Source organism: Heptranchias perlo, chromosome 11, assembly GCF_035084215.1.
Source record: "Heptranchias perlo isolate sHepPer1 chromosome 11, sHepPer1.hap1, whole genome shotgun sequence".
Classification (NCBI taxonomy): Eukaryota; Metazoa; Chordata; class Chondrichthyes; order Hexanchiformes; family Hexanchidae; genus Heptranchias; species Heptranchias perlo.
In genome coordinates, this window is record NC_090335.1 from 68,364,883 (window position 1) to 68,387,259 (window position 22,377).

General features: G+C 43.5%; 1 protein-coding gene across 1 annotated transcript in view; it reads right to left on the bottom strand.

Moving 5' to 3' along the window:
* ripk4 (receptor-interacting serine-threonine kinase 4) overlaps positions 1 to 22,377 on the bottom strand; it is a 41,782-nt gene that overhangs the window by 6,915 nt on the left and 12,490 nt on the right. Inside the window, exons 2-6 of the mRNA XM_067993325.1 lie at positions 6,570 to 6,861; positions 4,849 to 4,994; positions 4,213 to 4,262; positions 1,940 to 2,098; positions 1,198 to 1,304 (exon numbers count right to left, since the gene is read on the bottom strand). Coding sequence (XP_067849426.1) covers positions 1,198 to 1,304; positions 1,940 to 2,098; positions 4,213 to 4,262; positions 4,849 to 4,994; positions 6,570 to 6,861 — 754 coding nt within the window. The remainder of the gene's footprint in view (positions 1 to 1,197; positions 1,305 to 1,939; positions 2,099 to 4,212; positions 4,263 to 4,848; positions 4,995 to 6,569; positions 6,862 to 22,377) is intronic.

A 22,377-nucleotide genomic window follows, 5' to 3' on the forward strand; every position in this document is an offset into this window, starting at 1 on the left:
TTCCTGTTTCTATTCCAGATTTTGTCAGTAACTGCTGGGCACAAGGAACTGGGTATTTGCAAATAATAAATGGCCAACCTGGTCAGGATTCAATATCATTTAAAACATGATTAAATTACAATGTTAGTAAACTTGATTGCTTAGGGAACAGGGGAAAAAGTTCCCAATCCTGAGCATTATTTAGCAGCAAAAAAGTGGCACACAGAATTCAATCCAGAGAAGTGTGAGGTAATGCATTTGGGGAGGGCAAACAAGGTAAGAGAATACACAATAAACGGGAAGATACTGAGAGCTGTAGAGGAACAAAGGGACCTTAGAGTGCATGTCCACAGATCCCTGAAGGTAGCAGGACAGGTAGATATGGTGGTTAAAAAGGCAAATGGGATACTTTCCATTATTAGCCAAGGCATAGAATATAAGAACAGGGAGGTTATGCTAGAACTGTATAAAACATTGGTTAAGCCACAGCTTGAGTACTGCGTACAGTTCTGGTCACCACATTACAGGAAAGATGTGATTGCATTAGAGAGGGTACAGAGGAGATTTACGAGGATGTTGCCAGGGCTGGAGAATTTTAGCTATGAGAAAAGATGGGATAGGCTGGGGTTTTCTTTGGAATAAAGGAAGCTGAGGAGAGATTTAATTGAGGTGTATAAAATGATGACGGGACTAGATAGAGTGGATAGGGAGGACCTATTTCCCTTAGCAGAGGGGTCAGTGACCAGGGGGCATAGATTTAAAGTAATTGGTAGAAGAATTAGACAGGAGCTGAGGAGAATTCTTTTTCACCCAGAGGGCGTTGGGGGTCTGGAACTCACTGCCTGAAAGGGTTGTGGAGGCAGAAACAGTCAACTCATTTAAAAAGTACTTGGATGTGCACTTGAAGTGCCGTAACCGACAAGGCTACGGACCAAGTGCTGGAAAGTGGGATTAAGCTGAATAGCTCTTTTTCGGCCTGCATGGACGCGATGGGACGAATGGCCTCCTTTTGTGCCGTAACCTTCTATGATAATCAGGAAGTAGCATTTGCCAATCAAGTTTGATGTATAGCGAGATGCCTAGCCAGAGACTCCTAGCAAGTTACGCTATCAAGTTGGGGATCAAGCATTGAGAACACAATCTCAGCAAGTGCTTCTACGAACCATTCTAACTTGATTCAATTCCCCCCTTTAAAGCAGAAATATAAGTAAGGTTTACCTTTCTGTCTGCCTCATGGGTTTGGCCAAAATCCAAAGCCTGCTCTGGCTTCTCTTGTGCCATCTCCTGTGGTTTGGTGGTAAGTTCTTCAGTTTCTGAAGTGATTTCTTTCAAGATAAAACAAACTGCGTTATTAGTCGTCTTTGCCTATTGTGCCTTCAAAATTATAACATTTATTTTTAAACATGTACTAATTAGACAGACAAGGGAGAGATCAGAGGGGGATTCATGGGGATAGGTTTGGACAATAGGTAAGGTGAAAGGATAGTATCCCAACATACCTTTAACCTGAGACCAGGGCAAACTAGGGAGGATGGAAATTTCTCTCTCAATACACACATGCACGCACACACGAGACGATCTGAGTTCAGTTCCCATTGGGTACAAGCGCATAACACAAAACTGTCAATAATTAGCATTAGTGAGTCTTGCACATAGAAGGATGACTGATGTCAGAAGAAACAAGACACTGGTGCAGTAAGAAGGCGCTCATCTGAAGCTGTAGGTAAGCCACAATCTAACATGCACCTGCCCTGGGAGTACTGGATGTTGATTCTCAGAACAGACGATAGAAGATTCTACTATCCAGCATCAACATCTCTGACCTTCAATACTCAAAGAAATAGTTTACTGACAGGGTGGGATAGCGTGGGTGGGGGTGCAGATTATTTCCTGTTGCATTATTCTACCTGTGCCAATGACAATACTCCTCAAATAATATATTTTTTAAAGCAAGTTTTACCTTGAAATGTAGGGCGGGCGCTGGGGTTCTCCTTCCAGCATCGTTGCATTAGTTTTAATAAACTCTTGCACGCTGGTGACCTAGATTTAGGGATCGCTGATAACTCAGGACGGAGACCACTAACTACTTTGACCATAATGTGCAGGATATTTGTTTCAGCTAAAAATTGAAAAGCAATATAGTAAGTCGGTATAGTTTAAAGTAATAAATAGTAATGCTTGCATTTAAATGCATTTATCACATCTCAATGTTTCATATTTGAAGTACAGTAACTGTTGTTATGCAGGGAAACAGTAGCCATTCTACATCTGGTCACACAGACAGCAATGAGACGATTGACCAGCATTTTCAGCGGTATCAGTTGAGGGAGGAATCTTGGCCAGGACACTGGAAAGACTCCCAATAGTTCCAACAAGGCAACGCTCTCCCAGTACTGCACTAAAATATCAGCTCGGATCATGAATACTGATCCCTGAGATGGGGCTTGAACTCATTACCTTCTGATCTAGAGGCTAGAGTGCTACCAACTGGGCCAAACAGATATAATTAAAAACATCAGAATGCTTGGCAACACATGAAGACCACTGCCGTGTATCCCAGTATGGGCGATACTTGCAACAACTCATTGCAGCCAGGGACTTGGCGATGCATTGTAATAGGAATTCACCTTGCATCTTTGGTTCTTCTAATCAAATCCAGTTAAGACTAATGTGATGAAATTCTCCTTTGCCTGTAGGGATCCTACATGGAATGAATTTGGGTAGGTTCAATTCATAGGCCCACAGTACAAAATTACTGCTGAATTCACAGCAATCCAACTAATGAGGATGACCGGCATGAAATGTGCCAGGGGGTGCTTTTCTGACATTGTAGCTGGGGCACATTGCCGAGGGAGAGTAAAGAGAGCTTTTCACCGATTATACTTGACTTGAGTACTTAAAGCTGATGTGACTGCAGTAATGGAAAGTGTTCTGTTTCCTAGTGCTAACTAACATCCTCAAATTAATATCCACACAAACTAAATGGAATCTAAACCTGATTTTCAGGAAAGTTTAATTTTTGATGAGGGTAGGGAGAAGAGTCCAGAGAAATGGTGCATCATATGTATTGTAATGTCACCATCCACAAGTGATGCACTGTTTATCCAGCGTAACCCAAAGATGATTTCTCAATATGGATCAATACATCATCATGATGCAAATTAGATCTTTGCATGATGTATTTTTTTCATTCTAAAAGGCCATAGCCCAAAGCACAGGACACCACCTAGATTGGAAAAGGTCAAGGTGAGGTCAATCTGCCAGCAGTGATCGACACCAAGCTTGCATTTTGAAAGTATGAAAGCTGTAGAAGGAATTAAGAAGTTCCCAAGTGTGAAGTCCAGGAAACAATGATTTCAAATAGGAGACAGTGCAATGAGTTTTGGTTCCAACACAGAGAGGAAGAGAGTGGAGGATAACATGTTTACAGATTACAAAAAAATCGGAGCAGCAACGGGGTGTGTGTGTGTGTGTGTGTGTGTGGTGCGCATGCATCTGAGTGAGTAAGAGACAGAGAGTGAGCAAGTGCGGGTGAGTAACAGTGAAAGAGTGTGCAAGAGTGAGTGAGTGTGAGTAACTGTACTAGAAGTGAGAGAAAAGTCACTCATCAGATAACAATTTTTTTTCTAAACTGCCCAGGAGTGTTAAACAGTGTTAGAAGAGTCTTTCAGATATGAAAACAGTATTAAAACTTTGGACAGACTTGGGCAGAGAGAGTTAGGAGCTGTTGAGGGGAGAATTAATATTTGCTTCAAAAGAGGAAAACTAGGAATGGACAAATAAATGTAACCAAGCCAACGTTGCCCACATTCCAATATCAAAAAAAATTCTTTGCATTGTAAAAGGAATGAAGGTTGAGCACGCTCTGTAGGAAGTTGATAAATGTAGAGTGGAAACATCAGCAAAAGATGGAATAGGGTTGGATAGAGTGGAGAAGCTTATTGATATGAAGGAGGAACAAAATGGGAGCCAGGACAGAGACTGGGAACTCCACTCTTCCCAAATTAATGGAAAGAAAGGATGAGTCATCAGCCACAGCACAGACCCAAGACAGTGAGAAAGAAATAGTCCATATCCACCTCAAAGATGGCAATCTGCCTTTAATTACAGGACAGATCGAATAACATGGTTTATTTGATTGAAATTCTTGTTTTTTTTAAAAACAGGAAGTGTCTGCGTTGGTGGACCAAGGCTATTTGACCTCAGATACATCGGTGGGAAAAGGGGACATACCTGCAAAAGGCTTCTTCTGTGATAAAGTCCCCCAGATGACAATGGAAAAGCTGCAACCAGAAAAGAAACAATTGGAGAGCCGTTAGAACTATCGAGAAAGGTCAAACAAGAATTTGGCACTGAGCGAAGTTACAAGTGCTTGAACAGAGCAGGGGACAGTAACACTTCCTGCTATTCGCATCAGCATCTCTGATATCTTTGCATAAAATATTCCCAAGCATCAACTCTCAGTGACATGCAGTTTTTAAATTCCACTGGTCTAAAAGGGCAGCTGCCTGGGGCAATTGTAACAAGGGCAGATACTTGATATAATTGACCCTGCTGGTTGCTGAGAAACCCCAAGGAATTTGTGCCGAAATTTGCCAGGGACCATTTCCGCACCACCGGGAACAGGCAGTATTTTTTTTTTTTTTTTTTTTTTAAGATGAATTTCTGGCCGTGGGATTTTTTTCCAATGTTGGTTCAACACCAGCACTGTAGAAAAACCACAAGAGCTTAACTCACCTACAGCCAGAACAAAATGATTGCTCCAACAGAAAGTGCCACCACTGGCAGCCATCTTTAGTCACCCTCACCAATTTATGTGACCAATTATTATACAAACCTCCATTAAGAGTGAAGACGAAAATGTCTAACCTGTATACGTCATGCTTAATGTCAGAATTCCTCTTCTGCCTTAAACGCTCTGGTGGCAGGTATGCGATTGTGCCACAGAAACCATCCATACTGATATCTTGCGAGTTAGACAATCCATTCCATCTCGCCAACCCGAAGTCTGAGATCTATACAGAGAACAGATTAAATGTTCAACAGCTGAAACCACTTACAGATTTCAGAAAGATGAATGAAAGTAGTCGACATTCCTACTACAGAACCCTACGGTTACCTTTTCTAAAATCAATATTAAATGGAGAATTTTGTACAATTATCATCATTAATCCTTTCTGAGAGGGAGAGAAGATTGACTCATGCCTGCTGCTAGCATCATTTCAAAATCACCATATCGAACGTGAACTTCACAGGACAACGTGTTACTTTACCTGCCCCCTAAAACTCGAGTGATAATAAGACTCTGTCCACTGGCTGAGAACCAGTGCAACCACCTCACAGACAATAACTGTGTTTAAAGGACAATTGAAATTGAGTTTAAAAACCTGTCTGCTCCTCCCACCTCCCCCAAAAAAAACTTCTAAACGGGATTCCGATGATGTAGTGCTGGAGTTTCCAAACCTCTGAGTGGAATCCTCTACTCTACTGATAAGCTACCGAGCCACCCAACCTCTAATCTTTTTCCCAGGTAGAGGCCTAGCTTGGCTATTCAGGTTTATGCTATCTTCATGGTGCATTGTTCTTCAGGCCTGGATAGTTGCCCAGTTTACCTCCCTTTGATACCTCAGGTTTCTTATTCTCAAAAGATTTTCCATAAATCCAATTTGCCCAAACCTGTGCAGTGCAGAATGAAGATCATAGACTGTTGAGGCAAGAGCAACTTCTCTAGACTGTTTCACCTCCACCTGCTCTTTACTTTCTTTTCCCCCAGGAAATTTCTTAAAAATTCTTTTGATGCGAAATTGAAATGCTGTATAAAACATTTTCAAGTGGCAATACGATGACACAGTGGCCGGTGCTCCAACACTCTATGCCACAGAATTCTAGGACTTAGGTGGGACTGGAGAAGCTGGGATTGTTCTCCTTAGAGCAGAGAAGGTTAAGAGGAGATTTAATAGGTGTTCAAAATCATGAAGGGTTTAGATACAGTTAAAAAGGAGAAATAGTTTCCACTGGTGGGAGGGTCGGTAACCAGAGGACACAGATTTAAGGTAATTGGCAAAAGAACCAGAAGCAAGATGAAGAGAATTTTTTTTTAACGCAGCGAGTTGTTATGATCTGGAATGCACTGCCTGAAAGGGTGGTGGAGGCAGATTCAATAGTAACTTTCAAAAAGGGAATTGGATAAATACTTGAAAAGGAAAAAAATTGCAGGGCAATGGGGAACGAGCAGGGGAGTGGGACTAATCAGCTAGCTCTTTCAAAGAGCCAGCGCAGGCACGATGGGCCGAATGGCCTCCTTCTTGTGATTCTAACCAACAATTTCCCACAGAGCAGGTTCTGTATCTTAGCTTTAGAACTGGGGAACATGCTAAGCAGAGACCAGACCACAGGAGAGGGAATCTCACACACCTCCTGGCAGCCAGTTGGAGACCACATTCACATTGACCAATAGATGGCTGACTCCATTTGTCTGTGGAATGATGAATGTTATTGGGTAACACAACGGGAGCAGGGAGAATGGGGGGTAACAAAAGCTGTACAAAAGACACAAAATAAAACTACTCTGTTAGGGTTTAGTCACATACCTTGACATGATGGTGTGCATCCAGCAGTATGTTTGCAGGCTTCAGATCCAGGTGCAGTAGGGGCGGGGACATGCAGTGAAGAAAATTCATGCCCACCGCCGTCTCGTGGATGATACGGAACCGCAGTTCCCATGGTAACAGTTCCAAGGCCAGCAGTTTTTCCAGAGAACCGGTCTCCATGTACTCCATGACCAGTCCCACTGGATCCTTGCAGATCCCATACACCGGGAGTATGTAACGGAATTTAGCCATTTCCATCTTCTTGGCTTCTTCCAGCAGCTCTGCATTCTCTCTGCAAATGAGGAAAAGGAAACAAACTGTAGCTAGGATCTGCTGTTTGAGTATCACATGGAAAGGCACAATGGAAAACACGGTCACTATAGCAACCAGACCCCTGTTTTGAACAAAGGAGTGAACTCCAAAGCACGAGTCAGGTAGAAATCGATGCAAACCAGTTTACTTCAGTTTGTAATTTTCCCAATTTACCTGGTTTTGGTTAACTTGGAATCAGATGCAGATACTTCAACCAAGTTGTAGCCTAGACAGTAAATATCAAGAGGGTATTCCACAGGATATATTGGCCTTGGATGGGGTGCAGTGCCAATTCACCGGAATGATATCGGGGCTAAAAGGGTTAAATTATGAGGTCAGGTTGTATGGACTAGGCTTATATTCCCTCGAGTATAGAAGATTAAGGGGTGATCTGAGCGAGGTGTTTATCCTATCAAATCCTTTAATTATCTTAGAGAAACTATTTCCTCTGATGGGGAAGTCCAGAACAAGGGGGCATAACCTCAAAATTAGAGTTAGACCGTTCAGGGATGATGTCAGGAAGCATTTCTTCACACAACGGGTAGTGGAAGTCTGGAACTATCTCCCCCAAAAAGCTGTTGAAAATTTCAAAACTGGTATCAAGGGACACGAAACCAAGGCGGGTGGATGGAGTTAAGATACAGATGAGCTATGATCTAATTGAATGGCGGAACAGGTTCGAGGGGCTGAATGGCCTACTCCTATGTTCCTGTGAGGGGCTCTACAGCCAAGTCTGCTCCTGCCTTCACCTCATATCTGCATGTTCACACTTTCCAGAGGGGGACACTGGAAAGAGAATATGAATGGGAATTGATCAGCCCCTCCCCCTATATGGATATGCCTAGGCCAGTTGTAGTGCCCCTCCCCCAGCCCTATACATGAGCTAATGCAGCCTAGACCCGGATTGAACCTGAGACTTTTGGCTCACTATTTAATCGGGGGTGCAATCGCCCACTAATCCATTTCTACAGCTGGTGTTTCCCCATTTAGACAGTACAAGAGACACAGCATATAATCTGTTAACATAGAGTTCCTGTTTGTTGAGCAAGGCAAGGGTTAAAATTATAGTCCAAAGGTTCCGATAGGTTGAAAGAAACTTTACTGTACAAAATAAGGGTTTAAAAAATACTAATGTAATTCATGCCATTTTAAAAAAAGAATTATTGAACTGCCTTCAGTGAAATCAACTCTCTTTGTTGTCAGGGAATCCAGCTCCTTTATACTAGAAGGGCAATTTAGCAACAATAGATCTACAAAACTGTACGCCCAGATCTGGCTGCAACTTTAGTAAAGACAAGAGAAAGTCCATACAGGCCAGTGATGGTGAAAGCCCATTGCTGACGTATACACAAGCCCAGAGTCAAGATGACAGACTAAACGCTGGCGGCATGATCAGATTGACTTTACTGATGGCATCACTTTCCATCAGAAACACCCAGTGAAACCACTCTCAAGGAGGGTGTTAGTACCTCCGAAGGCATTGGCCTCTGGTCATTTACCCCAATGGATGCCTCAGCACACCTTTAAAAAGATAGAACGAACTCGCATTTATATAGCGCCTTTCACGGCCTCAGGACATCCCAAAATGCTTTACAGCCAATGAAGTACTTTCGAAGTAGAGTCACTGTTGTAATGTAGGAATAGCGGCAGCTAATTTGCACACAGCAAGGTCTTACCAAGACCAATGAGATAAATGACCAGATAATGTTTATAGTGATGTTGGTTGAGGGATAATTATTGGCCAGGACTGCGGGGAGAACTCCATTGCTCTTCTTCAAATAGTGCCATGGGATCTTTTACCTCCACCTGAGAGGATCAGACAGGGCCTCAGTTTAACATCTCATCCAAAAGATCCAACAGTGCAGCACTCCCTCAGTACTGCACTGGAGCGTCAGCCTAGATTTTGTGCTCAAGTCCCTGGAGTGGGGCTCGAACCCACAACCTTCTGGCTCAGAGGCCAGAGTGCTACCACAGGCCATCAGAAATGGCTTTGTAGCCTAAAAGGTGGCATTAAAAAAAAGGCCAGTTTTTCAAACCCATGATCACAGTTTAAAACTGCCTGTGTGTTGGATTGAGAACATAAAAGATCTACAATTTGGAATCAGCATCTCAGCAATGCCTGTAGAAAATATGAAGCAAATTCATATTAAATCGCAAACTACAAACTGGTTAGTTATTTACTATATATATTACCACTCTGGACTAACCAGAATGAGGTGCAATTGCACGATTGTTGAGTTTTCACACAGGTTTGATTCTTGGACAAGCAAGGAGTTACTCGCTTTGAAAAAGTCATTGCAACTTTCCCTACTGGGAAGTGTCTGTGTGGGAGGGATCAAAATTGGACTCAGCTTTGGTGCTCCTCAAGGATTCTGCTGACACTACCTGCGTGGGATCAGATCTGAAGAATGGTTACTTGGGTAAGGTATCACAGGATGGTCTGAACCCATGAAATGGTCATCCGAAAGAGTTGACCCACTGGAGGGAAAGAGGGAAGAAAATTAGCTAAAACAAACTTGTGCAACACACCTCTGTTTATAAAGTGCCTTTTAAGACTTCACAACACACCTTCACACATGAGTAACACCTTGGAGATAAACTATAAAGAGCAAACACTGTGTCTGTAGCAGAGATAATACAGAGACTGTCTGGAGCCAGAGGAAGGGAAGACAAATCTCCAAGACAAAGATTGCAACATTAAACAACAACATTCATAGCAACTGCAGCTCAGCACTCTGGGCAAAGAGTCCAATAAACTCATATCATCAAGTGTGTCAGTACAGAAATCTGTACACCTTCGGCATCTTGTACTCAAACCTGTTCTGTGGGATTGCAGGAAATATTCATTCCAGGAAATAATGGAAATATTATTGCAGTCAATCCCTTGCTACATTAACGGTATATTTTGCTGTAATGCAGGAAGCTTTTAACAGTGAAGGTGCTATTTATTGGTAATAAGGAGATTCAAGAGCCTTGTTTACACACAAAAAACATACTGACCAAGAACGATCACAACAAAATTTTTGACTCCCTCTTTGAAACAGTTCAAAAGTCTGCGTTTGCAAAAATTATAAACGATCCCAATGTCTTCCCCATTTCCAACATCTCTACAAGTCAAACCTCAACAGAAGGTAAAAGAAAAAGAACTTACATTTATCTAGCACCATTCACGACCTCAGGACATCCCAAAGTGCTTTACAGCCAATCATAGAAAGTTACAGGACACAAGGAGACCTTGCGGCCCATTGTGTCCGCGCCAGCCGAAAAAGATCTGTCCAGCTTACTCCCACTTTCCAGCACTTGGTCTGTAGCCCTGTAGATTACGGCACTTCAAGTACTAATGACTACACTTCAGAAGTGTAGTCACTGTTGTAATGTAGGAAACGTGACTGCCAATTTGTGCACAGCAAGGTCCCACAAACAACAATGAGACAACGACCAAATAATCTGTTTTACTGATGTTGGTTGAGGGATAAATATCGGCCAGGACACCAGGGATAACACCCCTGCTCTTCGAATAGTGCCATGGGATCTTTTACATCCACCTGAGGAGGCAGACGGGGTCTCAGTTTAACATCTTATGGCACCTCTGACAGTGCAGCAATGGAGTGTCAGCCTAGATCTAGTCTAACCTAGCCTAGGTAAAAGAGATTCTCCCCGCCTCCTTAAAGGCAATTGAGGAAAACTCCAAGATAACCCACTGTTATAAAGCATGCAATTCATCTCTGCTGTATTCCACAGTTGACAAGCCCATAATCCTAAGAATCATCACATTTCAAAGAGAATTTGGCCCTCTGCGTCCAACCACATCTTTAAATCATTCAACTCATTATTAACCAGGTATTTATCCAGCTCTTTATTAAGAATATTTAACCAACATAACATTAACTGCTTGCACTGGGAGTTCCTTATTTCCATTCTCTGTGGGAAACCTCTACTCTTGCTCAAGGCTTGTTAAATCGATATTCTAGTTCTACATTCACTATCTGTGTCAAATAGCCTGCTTTCATCTACATTATCCAAATCTGTCACTATTTTGAAGACCCGCATCATGGCCCCTCTTCCCTGTACTTGTCACTCCTCTCTTGAATCCTCTTCAACTCATCAATGCCCTTTCGAAGATGGAGTCCCCAGAACTGGACACAATCTTTCACACATAGCAGCACCAATGGGTTATAAAGGATTAAAAGAGTTTATCTTGAGTTGAAATGTATGCAAGATTCTGAAGGACAAAATTAGTCTCCACTTGGAGAAGCAAGGATTAATCAGGGATAGTCAACATGGCTTTGTCAAGGGAAGATCATGTCTGACTTATTTGATTGAATTTTTTGAGGGGGTGACTAGGCGTGTGGATGAGGGTAACGCAGTGGATGTGGTATACGTGGATTTCAGTAAGGCCTTCGATAAAGTCCCCCACAGGAGACTGGTCAAGAAGGTACGAGCCCATGGAATCCAGGGTGCCTTGGCACTTTGGATACAAAACTGGCTTAGTGGCAGAAGGCAGAGGGTGATGGCCGAAGGTTGTTTTTGTGACTGGAAGCCTGTGGCCAGTGGGGTACCACAGGGATCGGTGCTGGGTCCCTTGCTGTTTGTGGTCTACATTAATGACTTGGATATGAATGTAAAAGGTATGATCAGTAAGTTCGCTGATGATACAAAGATTGGTAGGGTGGTAAATAGCGAGGAGGATAGCCTCAGTCTGCAGGACGATATAGATGGGTTGGTCAGATGGGCGGAACAGTGGCAAATGGAATTTAACCCGGAAAAGTGCGAGGTGATGCACTTTGGAGGGACTAACAAGGCAAGGGAATACACAATGAATGGGAGGACCCTAGGCAAGACAGAGGGTCAGAGGGATCTTGGTGTGCAAGTTCACAGATCCCTGAAGGCGGCGGAACAGGTAGATAAGGTGGTAAAGAAGGCATATGGGATACTTGCCTTTATTAGCCGAGGCATAGAATATAAGAGCAAGGAGGTTATGATGGAGCTGTATAAAACACTGGTTAGGCCACAGCTGGAGTACTGTGTGCAGTTCTGGTCACCACACTACAGGAAGGATGTGATCGCTTTGGAGAGAGTGCAGAGGAGATTCACCAGGATGTTACCAGGGCTGGAGCGCTTCAGCTATGAAGAGAGACTGGGAAGATTGGGTTTGTTTTCCTTGGAGCAGAGGAGGCTGAGGGGGGACATGATTGAGGTGTACAAAATTATGAGGGGCACAGATAGGATGGATACTAAGGAGCTTTTTCCCTTCGTTGAGGGTTCTATAACAAGGGGACATAGATTCAAGGTAAAAGGCGGGAGGTTTAGAGGGGATTTGAGAAAGAACTTTTTCACCCAGAGGGTGGTTGGAGTCTGGAACTCACTGTCTGAAAGGGTTGTGGAGGCAGGAACCCTCACAACATTCAAGAAGCATTTGGATGATCACTTGAAATGCCATAGCATACAAGGCTACGGACCAAATGCTGGAATATGGGATTAGAGTAGACAGGGCTGATGGCCGGCGCGGACACGATGGGCCGAAGGGCCTCTATCCGTGCTGTATAACTCTATGACTCTAAGATGCATTCTCATCCTTGGTTAGACTGGTTATTAACAGCATTGACTTAGATACTTTGAGTGACTGGTTAATAATCTGACCCATATTGTTTCCTTATCTATGTTAATGGTGCTCCTTCATTCTGTACCCACGTTGCAATGTACATTAACTTGTGTGTGTATATCAGCTGCTTCAGCAATGGCCTTTCCCTCCATCATAAGGTCAGAAATGGGGATGTTCAGTACCATTCACAACCCCTCAGATAATGAAGCAGTTCAAGCCCAGATGCAGCAAGACCTGGACAACATCCAGGCTTGGGCTGATAAGTGGCAAGTAACATTCGCGCCAGACAAGTGCCAGGCAATGACCACCTCCAACAAGAGAGAATCTAACCACCTCCCCTTGACATTCAATGGCATTACCATCGTTGAACCCCTACCATCAACATCCTGGGGGTCACCATTGACCAGAAACTTAACTGGACCAGCCACATAAATACTGTGGCTACAAGAGCAGGTCAGAGGCTGGGCATTCTGCGGCGAGACACTCACCTCCTGACTCCCCAAAGCCTTTCCACCATCTACAAGGCACAAGTCAGGAGTGTGATGGAATACTCTCCACTTGCCTGGATGAGTGCAGCTCCAACAACACTCAAGAAGCTCGACACCATCCAAGACAAAGCAGCCCGCTTGATTGGTACCCCATCCACCACCGGCGCTCTGTGGCTGCAGCGTGTACCATCCACAGGATGCACTGCAGCAACTCGCCAAGGCTTCTTCGACAGCACCTCCCAAACTCACGACCTCTACCACCTGGAATGATAAGGGCAGCAAGCACATGGGAACAACACCATCTGCACATTCCCCTCCAAGTCACACACCATCCCGACTTGGAAACATATCGCCGTTCCTTCATCGTCGCTGGGTCAAAATCCTGGAACTCCCTACCTAACGGCACTGTGGGAGAACCTTCACCACACGGACTGCAGCAGTTCAAGGAGGCGGCTCACCGCCACCTTCTCAAGGGCAATTAGGGAGGGCAATAAATGCCGGCCTTGCCAGCGACGCCCACATCCCATGAATGAATAAAAAATATATAAATCCACACACTATTCCTTAGCTCATTTACTTGAGGGACTTGTACATAAACTAAAGTTGCACCAAATAGAAATCCTGGAAGATGTACATCCCAAGCATTAACATGTAATAATGGGGATTTATACTTCAAATTATATTTAGTAAATAGAAAAGAATTAGTAAAATATTTCACAATATTAGAATTGTCATTAATTTTTCCATTTTTTGGTAAATTCCAACACTCAAATCATTTCCTCGACCCCAAATCAAGGAGGTTGTATCAGCAATGGTAGGCAAAACAATTTGGAAACTGTGTTAATAGTGCAGGACCTTTAACAATACATAATGGCAAAGTCATAACAATAATGGGTGCGGGAGGGGAAAGGATTCCTTCAACAGAAAACACAGGAACGGAGATGTTATTTTCAAGATACAAATCTTCCCCCACCCCAATTTAAAAAAATTATTTGTACATGCATCAATGGGGGATGGTTCCGTTACATTTTCATGATGATGAGAACACACCCAAACACCACACAATAACATCCAAAAACAAGGAGCTATCCTGTTCTTTTATCTCGTCGTCCAATTCTCCCCCATTGGCTGCTATCATCCTCGTCCCCACAGATCAGTGAAATACTTTACGTTGGACGCTTGCAATTCGAATATATACATTTTTTTTAAAAAACAGAACCCAGGTAAGTATCATGGCTTTTTCACCTGTGGGACCTGGGGTCAAATCCAGCCCAGACTGATAGAATAAAGGTTTCTTGTCTGCTGACAGTGGTGAGGGTCCTTGTGAAATGAGATTGGGTAGTTTAGATCTACATGGGCGCCTCAGCACAAACAGACCCTTATCTGGCACTAAATGAGCCATCTCAAATCAGAAAGGCCACAGGATGATTGGTGTAGGAAAATAAAGAAATGCCATTCAGGTGCTCTTTTGAAGATTGGGTTGAGGCACATTGTTCGGACATAATAGAGGGGTGCTTTACTCTCTATCTAACCTGACCTGGGAGTTCATGATGCTGACACAGGATGTCTAACATTGAAAGCATCCCATTATCCAGCACTGACATGCCTCACCTTGATAATCATAACATCTACAAGAAGAAAATAAAACAAATATAAACTGTTGCTGGATTTGAATTCAAACGGGATCTAAATTACGGCTGCAAGGGACTTACTAGGGGTAATGACTTTGACATCATCTCACCCCAGTTCCTATTGGACTTAGGCTCCCAGCCAACATGGCTCACAGTATAGCACAAACTGGCCCCAATTTAGTGATCACATTCAGAGAGACCACAAGAATGATTGTTGGGAGAAATGGAAATGACACATTGGGGCAAGTAGGAGCTAGTCTTCCAAGCCTAATGCTAAAGACCATTACGTCCTAAACAACAGCTTGCATTTATATAGCGCCTTTAACGTAGTAAAACCTCTCAAGGTGCTTCACAGGAGCGACTTTCAAACAAAATTTGACACCGAGCCACTTAAGGGGATATTAGGACAGGTGACCAAAAGCTTGGTCAGAGGTAGGTTTTAAGGAGCATTTTAAAAAGGAGGAGAGAGGGGTAGAGGGGCACAGAGGATTAAGGAGGGAATTCCAGAGCTTAGGGCCTAGGAAGCTGAAGGCACGGCCGCCAATGATGGAGCGATGAAAATTGGGGATGCGCAAGAGGCCAGAATTGGAGGAGTGCCAAGATCTCGGAGGGTTATCTGGAGGTTATCAACTTAGTATGACCTCCACTAATAGCCTATTTGATAAATGGATTGCCTTGTGTGAAAGCAAGGCATATCGATCAGGCAGGCGTTAGGGTCTATCCCATTCTGTGTTTAGTCAGCTAATCTCGCCTGATTCTGCAATTAGCCGCAGCACCCTTGGGCTAGGGAGTGATAAGTAAGCCAGGCTTCCCGCTTCTGAAACTTATCCTTTGACTCCAGCTGGAAAGTACTTGCGTGTTGCCATCAGGTATCGCATGACTTGTACATCAGATTTTAGACAAAGAGGACATTTCTGTGAAAATTAAGACTCTTCCAGTTGTCAAAGAGTGAATTCTCAATCCTCCTGAGGAAAGTGCTTATGTTCACACAATATCCTGGCTCCATTTATTCGGAGGCTAATTTATTTTTCAACCTTCTTTAAGAAAGAATATCCGGTTTAATACTCATATTACACACTGCTTCCCATAACCTGCTCTCATGAACTCACAGTCAACACCTGCTTTTCAATAGGCATTTTCCCCCAGAGTCTCAATCTCAATCTTTTCCGTTGCCAAATTGTGTAATTTATTGGCTTGTTGACATCTCACAATTCTTATCAGTGTTTAAACACTGTGCACACAATCATTAACTCTCAAGGCCCAGTAGTGAAGAAGACTAGTTTGCTGTTGTAAGTTGTAATTTTCCTACCATTTGATGAATTATATACTTTTTGAAGCGTAGTCACTTTTGTAATATAGGAATCATGACAGCCAATTTGCACACAGCAAGGTCCCACAAATAGCAATGAGATAAAGACCAGATAATCTGTTAATATTTTAAATGATGTTGGTTGAGGGATAAATATTGGCCAGGACACCGGGTGAAAACTCCCCTGCTTATCTTCAAATAGTGCCGTGGGATCTTTTACATCCACCCGGGACTGCACCTCCGACAGTGCAGCACTCCCTCAGTACTGCACTGGAGCGTCAAGCCCACGTGCTTTACCTTTTCCTCATCTGCATGTGTCGGGCAGGGAAGGGACGTCCAACAGACGAGGGAAATTCAGGTCACGGTGGTGAGATGGCAATAGGCCTTGCTGCCTAATTTTCCCTGTTACCCCGCTCAATTTGGGGTAGGATAATGGAGGAAAATCCAGACCTCACGTATAAAGAATAGGCAGTCTGACTGCCAGCACCTACAGAACCTACACCAGTAGGAGTCAACACTTCAAAAGAGGGGAGACAAGTGGGGAAAGAATGATTTGGTCATCTCAGAACAACCCTATAAAACTAAAAAGGTATTGTATGCTGTTTTTCCTTGGTTGACAATTTTGATTCGCACTACAGTGATCTAACACGATTAGGAATGTCATGGGGACATCACCACCTTCAAGTTCCCCTCCAAGTCATACACCATCCTGAGTTGGACATATATCACCGTTCCTTCATCAGCACTGGATCAAAATCCTGGAACGATCTACCCATGGAGCACAAGGACAGCAGTGGTTCAAGGAGAAGGCCCAGCACCACCTTCTCAGGACAACATGACCTGCTTCCACTCCAACCCACGCACTCGCACATGCCTCGTGGGGCGATTTTGTTATCTCTGCCTCTGGGATCAGAGTACTGTAGCCAGCTAATGTAAATGCCATTAGAAACAGTATTTTAATCAGAATTCTCTTCCCCCTCTGGACCAGCAATGTAATTTTTACACTGATGGACCTCCCGTCCCTCCCTTCACCGATAGTAGAGGAAGTTTGTGGTCAGAATTATAAAAGTGGAAAACTATGACTTTAGCGCATCTCTCACACCTGTGCAGTGACTCCAGTAATAGTGACAGATGAATGACCTTCCTCATCTTTATCTAACTTGTGAAGACAAGAGTGCATCATCTACATGGATAATTATAGAAGATTGCGTGACTCGTGTTATTGAATGACACTGGGCTATTTTCTTTTTATTTCAGTGGGCGTGGTGGGTTTAAAGGATTGGATAGTAGCAACTTGATTGGCACAGTGCCACCTTGCTTCTGGAAGTTCACATGCTTGGCTGGAGGCTGAAAGATGCGTTTCTTCTGCTACATTTACCATATGGTACTGCTGTTGTCACCAGCCTCACCTTAAGTGACAACTGGTGGTGTAAATAAGACAGTACGGTTGTCCTTGAAGGACAGGACACCACCTCAACAACTTACATTCATGTAACACTGCTGACATATAAAATGTCATTTTGCCAACATCAATTTACACCTAAATCTCCTGCCAACCTCATTAGCGTACGCTGGAATGTAAAAATCAACATAAACAAATCAGAGCCCGAGGAAGGTGCAGAACGGAACTCACATCATATATTCCTCCTTTAAGTATTGAAAATTAGAGTTTCAAGCCACCTAACCATCAATATTGAGTAGAATGGGCCCATATTCTGTGGAGTTTAGAACGAGAGGTGATCTCATTGAAATGTATAAAATTCTTAGGGGGCTTGACAGGGTAGATGCCGTTTCCCCTGGCTGGAAAGTCTAGAACTAGGGTTCATAGTCTCAAGACAAGACGTCAGCCATTTATATCCGAGATGAGGAAATATTTCTTCACTCAGAGGGTTGTGAATCTTTGGAATTCTCTACCCCAGAGGGCTGTGGATGCTCAGTCGTTGAGTATATTCAAGACTGAGATCGATGGATTTTTGGACATTAAGGGAATCAAGGGATACGGGGATAGGGTGGGAAAGTGGAGTTGAGGTAGACGACCAGCCCTGGTCTTATTTAATGGCGGAGCAGGTTCAAGAGGCCGTATGGCCTACTCCTGCTCCTATTTCTTATGTTCTTACGTTCAATCATGTACATCGTGTTTAAGAACATGCAATCGGGGAAACTTTTCCATTTTTAATTGATTCATACTGAAGACATCAATATGCATTTCAGTGAAGATACACATGGAAAAAAAATAAAATTGGCAATAAAACACCAGAAATATGATTTTTGTTTGCTGCTGCACCTGAAATTCAGGGCTCAATTTTACACTCATTTTGAACCAGCGTAATTGCAGGAAATTCACGTATACGGCTCCTTAGCCTGGGAGCGGAGCCATGATAATGAGCCGAGATGCACTCGGGCACAGGAATCAAAAAGCGTGCGTAAAAAAAAGAGGAAATTTGGGTGTGGCGCAATTACGTGCGTAACACACTAGCGTCTGAGTTTGCTCGACGTTTTGCGCCAGGCATTTGCTTTACGGACGGATTGTGCCCAAATACACAGGAAATTCGACCCCCCGATAGCGTTTATATATCTCATAGAAAACTCCGTGAAGAATGCTATAGAAACACAAATTGTCATGAAGTACAGTGAAGCCTCGATTCTCCACCTTCTTGATTAGCCACCAGAATCTTCTCGGGAATAAACCTTACATGAGATGTCACCTCATTGACTGCCCACCAGCACCAATCTCCTCATCTGACAAATTAACGTCACAGCCCAGGAAAGATTTTCATTTTATGTTATTTTTATTGTACTTGTCTTGATTGCTGTGCTGGGGATATTGCTGTACCATAATGCAGGACCAATATTTAGGCACTATTATCTGCCTATGATGGATTTTTTTTTAAATTCGCAGGATGTGGGCATCACTGGCAAGAGCGACATTTACTGCCCATCCCTCGTTGCCCCGAGAAGATAGTGGTGGGCCTTCTTCTTGAACCGCTGCAAACTCTTTGTAGCGGTCTGATACAACTGAGAGACTTGGTAGGCCACTTGAGAGAGCAGTTAAGAGCCAACCTTGTTGGGACTGGAGTTACATAAAAGCCAGACTAAACAAGGACAGCAGGTTTCCTTCCCTAAAAGGACATTCATGAACCAGTTGGGTTTTTACAACAATCTGACAGCTTCACGGTCATTTTTACCGCTGATCGAAGTTTCACTCCATTTTTGAAGCTCTAAGGGTTGTTGTGTAACTGCCCAACATTCAATTTTCCACTGACCCTCTTCAGGGACAGCAAACTCCATACGTCACCCCGCCCCTCCCCTCCCCTCCCCCTCCTTGCTTTTAGTTCTCAGTCAGCTACTGTTCATGCTGGGTGCCACTGTGCAGTACACAGACCCTTAACTTGGGCCAAGTACACCCACTTTTGGCCCACACAGCGTTGACGGCCATGCCGTGGGCTGCCTTGACCCTGAACTCTGGAATTCCCTCCTTAAACCTCTCCGCTTCTCTCTCTCCTCCTTCAAGATGCTCCTTAAAACCTACCTCCGACCAAGCTTTTGGTCACCTGTTCTAATATCTCCTTATAGAATCATCGAAATTTACAGCACAGAAAGAGGCCATTCGGCCCATCGTGTCTGTGCCAGCAAAGTGTGAAATTTTATTTGATAACGCTACCGAAGTGCCTTTGGATGTTTTACTACATCAAAAGCGCTATATAAATGTAAGTTGGTATTGTTGGTAACACAGCCTAAACACGGGACACTCACTCACCACATTTATTGAAACTGGCTCCTTTAACTCTACGTCATATTTATTTTCACGAGTCTACATTACCATTGGCTCCCCAAACACGGCCATTTAGACTCGACTACAGTCGACAGAAGCAAACCCTCACGTCACCAGTCAACTCCTCTTCTGTATTATAAAAAGCACCTACTCATTACAAACAACACTTAAATATTGACACAGGACCAAGTACATACACTTTTTGCCCACACACAATTATTGCCTTCGGCACACCAGCAGCGTAGCAGAATCCTCAACGCGATTGCATTTGATTTGCTTTTTGATGTCAGCAGCAGTCACGCACACAAGTTTAACATGAAGCAGCCACCCACTGATGGGTTACACGTTTCCTGTTCCAACATGCCCCGTCTCACACTCATCCCCATTAAACTTTGGCCGCTGTTCCTTAACTCTTCTGCTTGAGCAACCCAAGTTCCTAGTTTGCATACAGGAGTTGGCGTTCTTAAAAACTCGGATCCGCCATGACTCAGTTGGCAGTGCATCACCAGTGTAGAAGTGAGCCACGGAGAGCAAGACCTTTCCAAATTTGATCCGATTTGCACTGAGTTAACAGATCTCAGGTGAGGCAGCAAAAGGCTTGCTACGATACATCTCATCTCCCCCTTTAGGGTCGCCAATTCTGGTTTGACGTATTGATTTGGTTTGATCACGTCACATCTGATCGCGCGACAACCAACCACATGGCATCTGCCCACAGTTTGCATGTTATTGCATTATTGCCCCACAGTTTTTAATGCACCCTATGCAAGTAGATGATGCATACAAGTTGTAAAACTTGGATTGTTATTTAATCTCTGTTTCTGGTTTCGAAACTCAGACGTTGATTACTCATGAGTGTAAATACTCGGGGTCTAGCATCCGAGATAATAAAATTGTCTTTCAAAATGAAAGAAACAGTGTTGTCAGTTAATCAGGCTGTGCGATTTCAATGCTATGCTTAATTTATTGCCTGCTATTCAGAGCAGGATTAACATTTTTAACCATTACTTTAAATTAGTTGAGTGGCCATTAAACCACTTGAGAAGTGTGAACTGTTGCAGGTGAGCCCTGATCAGCCAGGTTTCTGCTGATCAGGCAAAAGATGAAAGGTCATCGATCTGAAACGTTAATTCTGTTTCTCTCTCTCCACAGATGCTGCCTGACCTGCTGAGTGTTTCCAGCATTTTCTGTTTTTATTTCAGATCTCCAGCATCAGAAGAAATCCTACAGTCTAGGCCAAACTCACTCAGCACAAACTGAAGTAGCTCGCATTTTGATCATTAAAATAACATTTTAAAAAGTGGCAAGATTAACCTTCCAATTTCTAAAAGTGGAAAACATCCTGGCAAATCGCCAATCAAATTTCGACAGAACACTCGCTGTGAAAGATGGGGGCGTTTCTTCCACAGCGACCCCTCACAGAGTCACTCACCGTGGCATCAGAAGAGGGCTCAGGACAAAGACTTAGAATGTAGAGGACAGCAACAGGCCATTCAGCCCAACTGGTCTATGCCAGTGTTTATGCTCCACACGAGCCTCCTCCCACCATCTAACCCTATCATCGGGATAACCTTCTAAGACAGTCAGCTTTGTGATCTAGGGACTAGATTGAGTTTACGTAGATCAATTATTTCAACTGATTGGTTAGGGAGGACCAGGGGTCACATCTACAAGTTATGTAAAGGCAGATCTAAGTTAGATGTTCAGAGGTACTTCTTTTCCCAGAGAGTAGTGGACCTGGGGAACAGGCTGCCGGCTCGTGCGGTGGACACCGATTGTTCCTTCAAGCGAGAGCTGGACCTGTTTCTGGCTGGGGTGGAGATCACCTCATTAAGAGTTCGGTATCCTGTAACGTAAAGCAGGGTCAGTGTGATCTCCTGGACTAGTTTCCATCACCCAAGGGGATAGCAGAGGAATTTTCCAGTTTCGCCTCCCCCTCCCCAATTAGCCTGAGATTTTTAAATCTGTTTATTTGTCTCTCCCAAGAGATTACATGGCTATGAACGGGTGGGGAGTGTTTGTATTGTGATGCGTGGGGCACTAAGAAAGCAGTCTGACCTTTCCTAAATGCCTGCTAATTTGCCCATTAAAGCCATTAACGGCTTCAGGGAAACCTTTACCTCCCTTTTCCAAGAGTAAATTTAAATGCTCCTCTACAATTCTGAAATTCTCCTTCTCGAAATGTAACATCTTATTGGAAATATGTTCAGTGGAATTTTATTGATATGCAAGGTTTCAACTGACTATTCTCGGTCAACAGAGTGGCCGTTGAACAACAGGAGGAGGCCATTCAGCCCCTTTGAGCCTGTTCCACCACTCAATTAGATCATTTGTAAACAATTTTACAACACCAAGTTATAGTCCAACAAATTTATTTTAAATTAAATTCCACAAGCTTTCGGAGGCTTCCTCCTTCGTCGGGCGGGTGGTGGGCCAATTAGATCATGGCTGTTCTGTACTTCAACTCCATTTCCCTGCCTTTGCACCATTTCCCTTGATACCCTTACCTAACAAAAAAAAATCTATCGATCTCAGTCTTGAAAGCTTCAATTGTCCTCCAGCATCTACAGCCTTTTGGGGGAGAAAATTCCAGATTTCCACTACCCTTTGTGTGGAAGAAGTGCTTCCTGATTTTCCTCCTAAATGGCCTAGCTCTAAAGTTAAGATTATGCCCTCTTGGTCTAGATTCCCCCA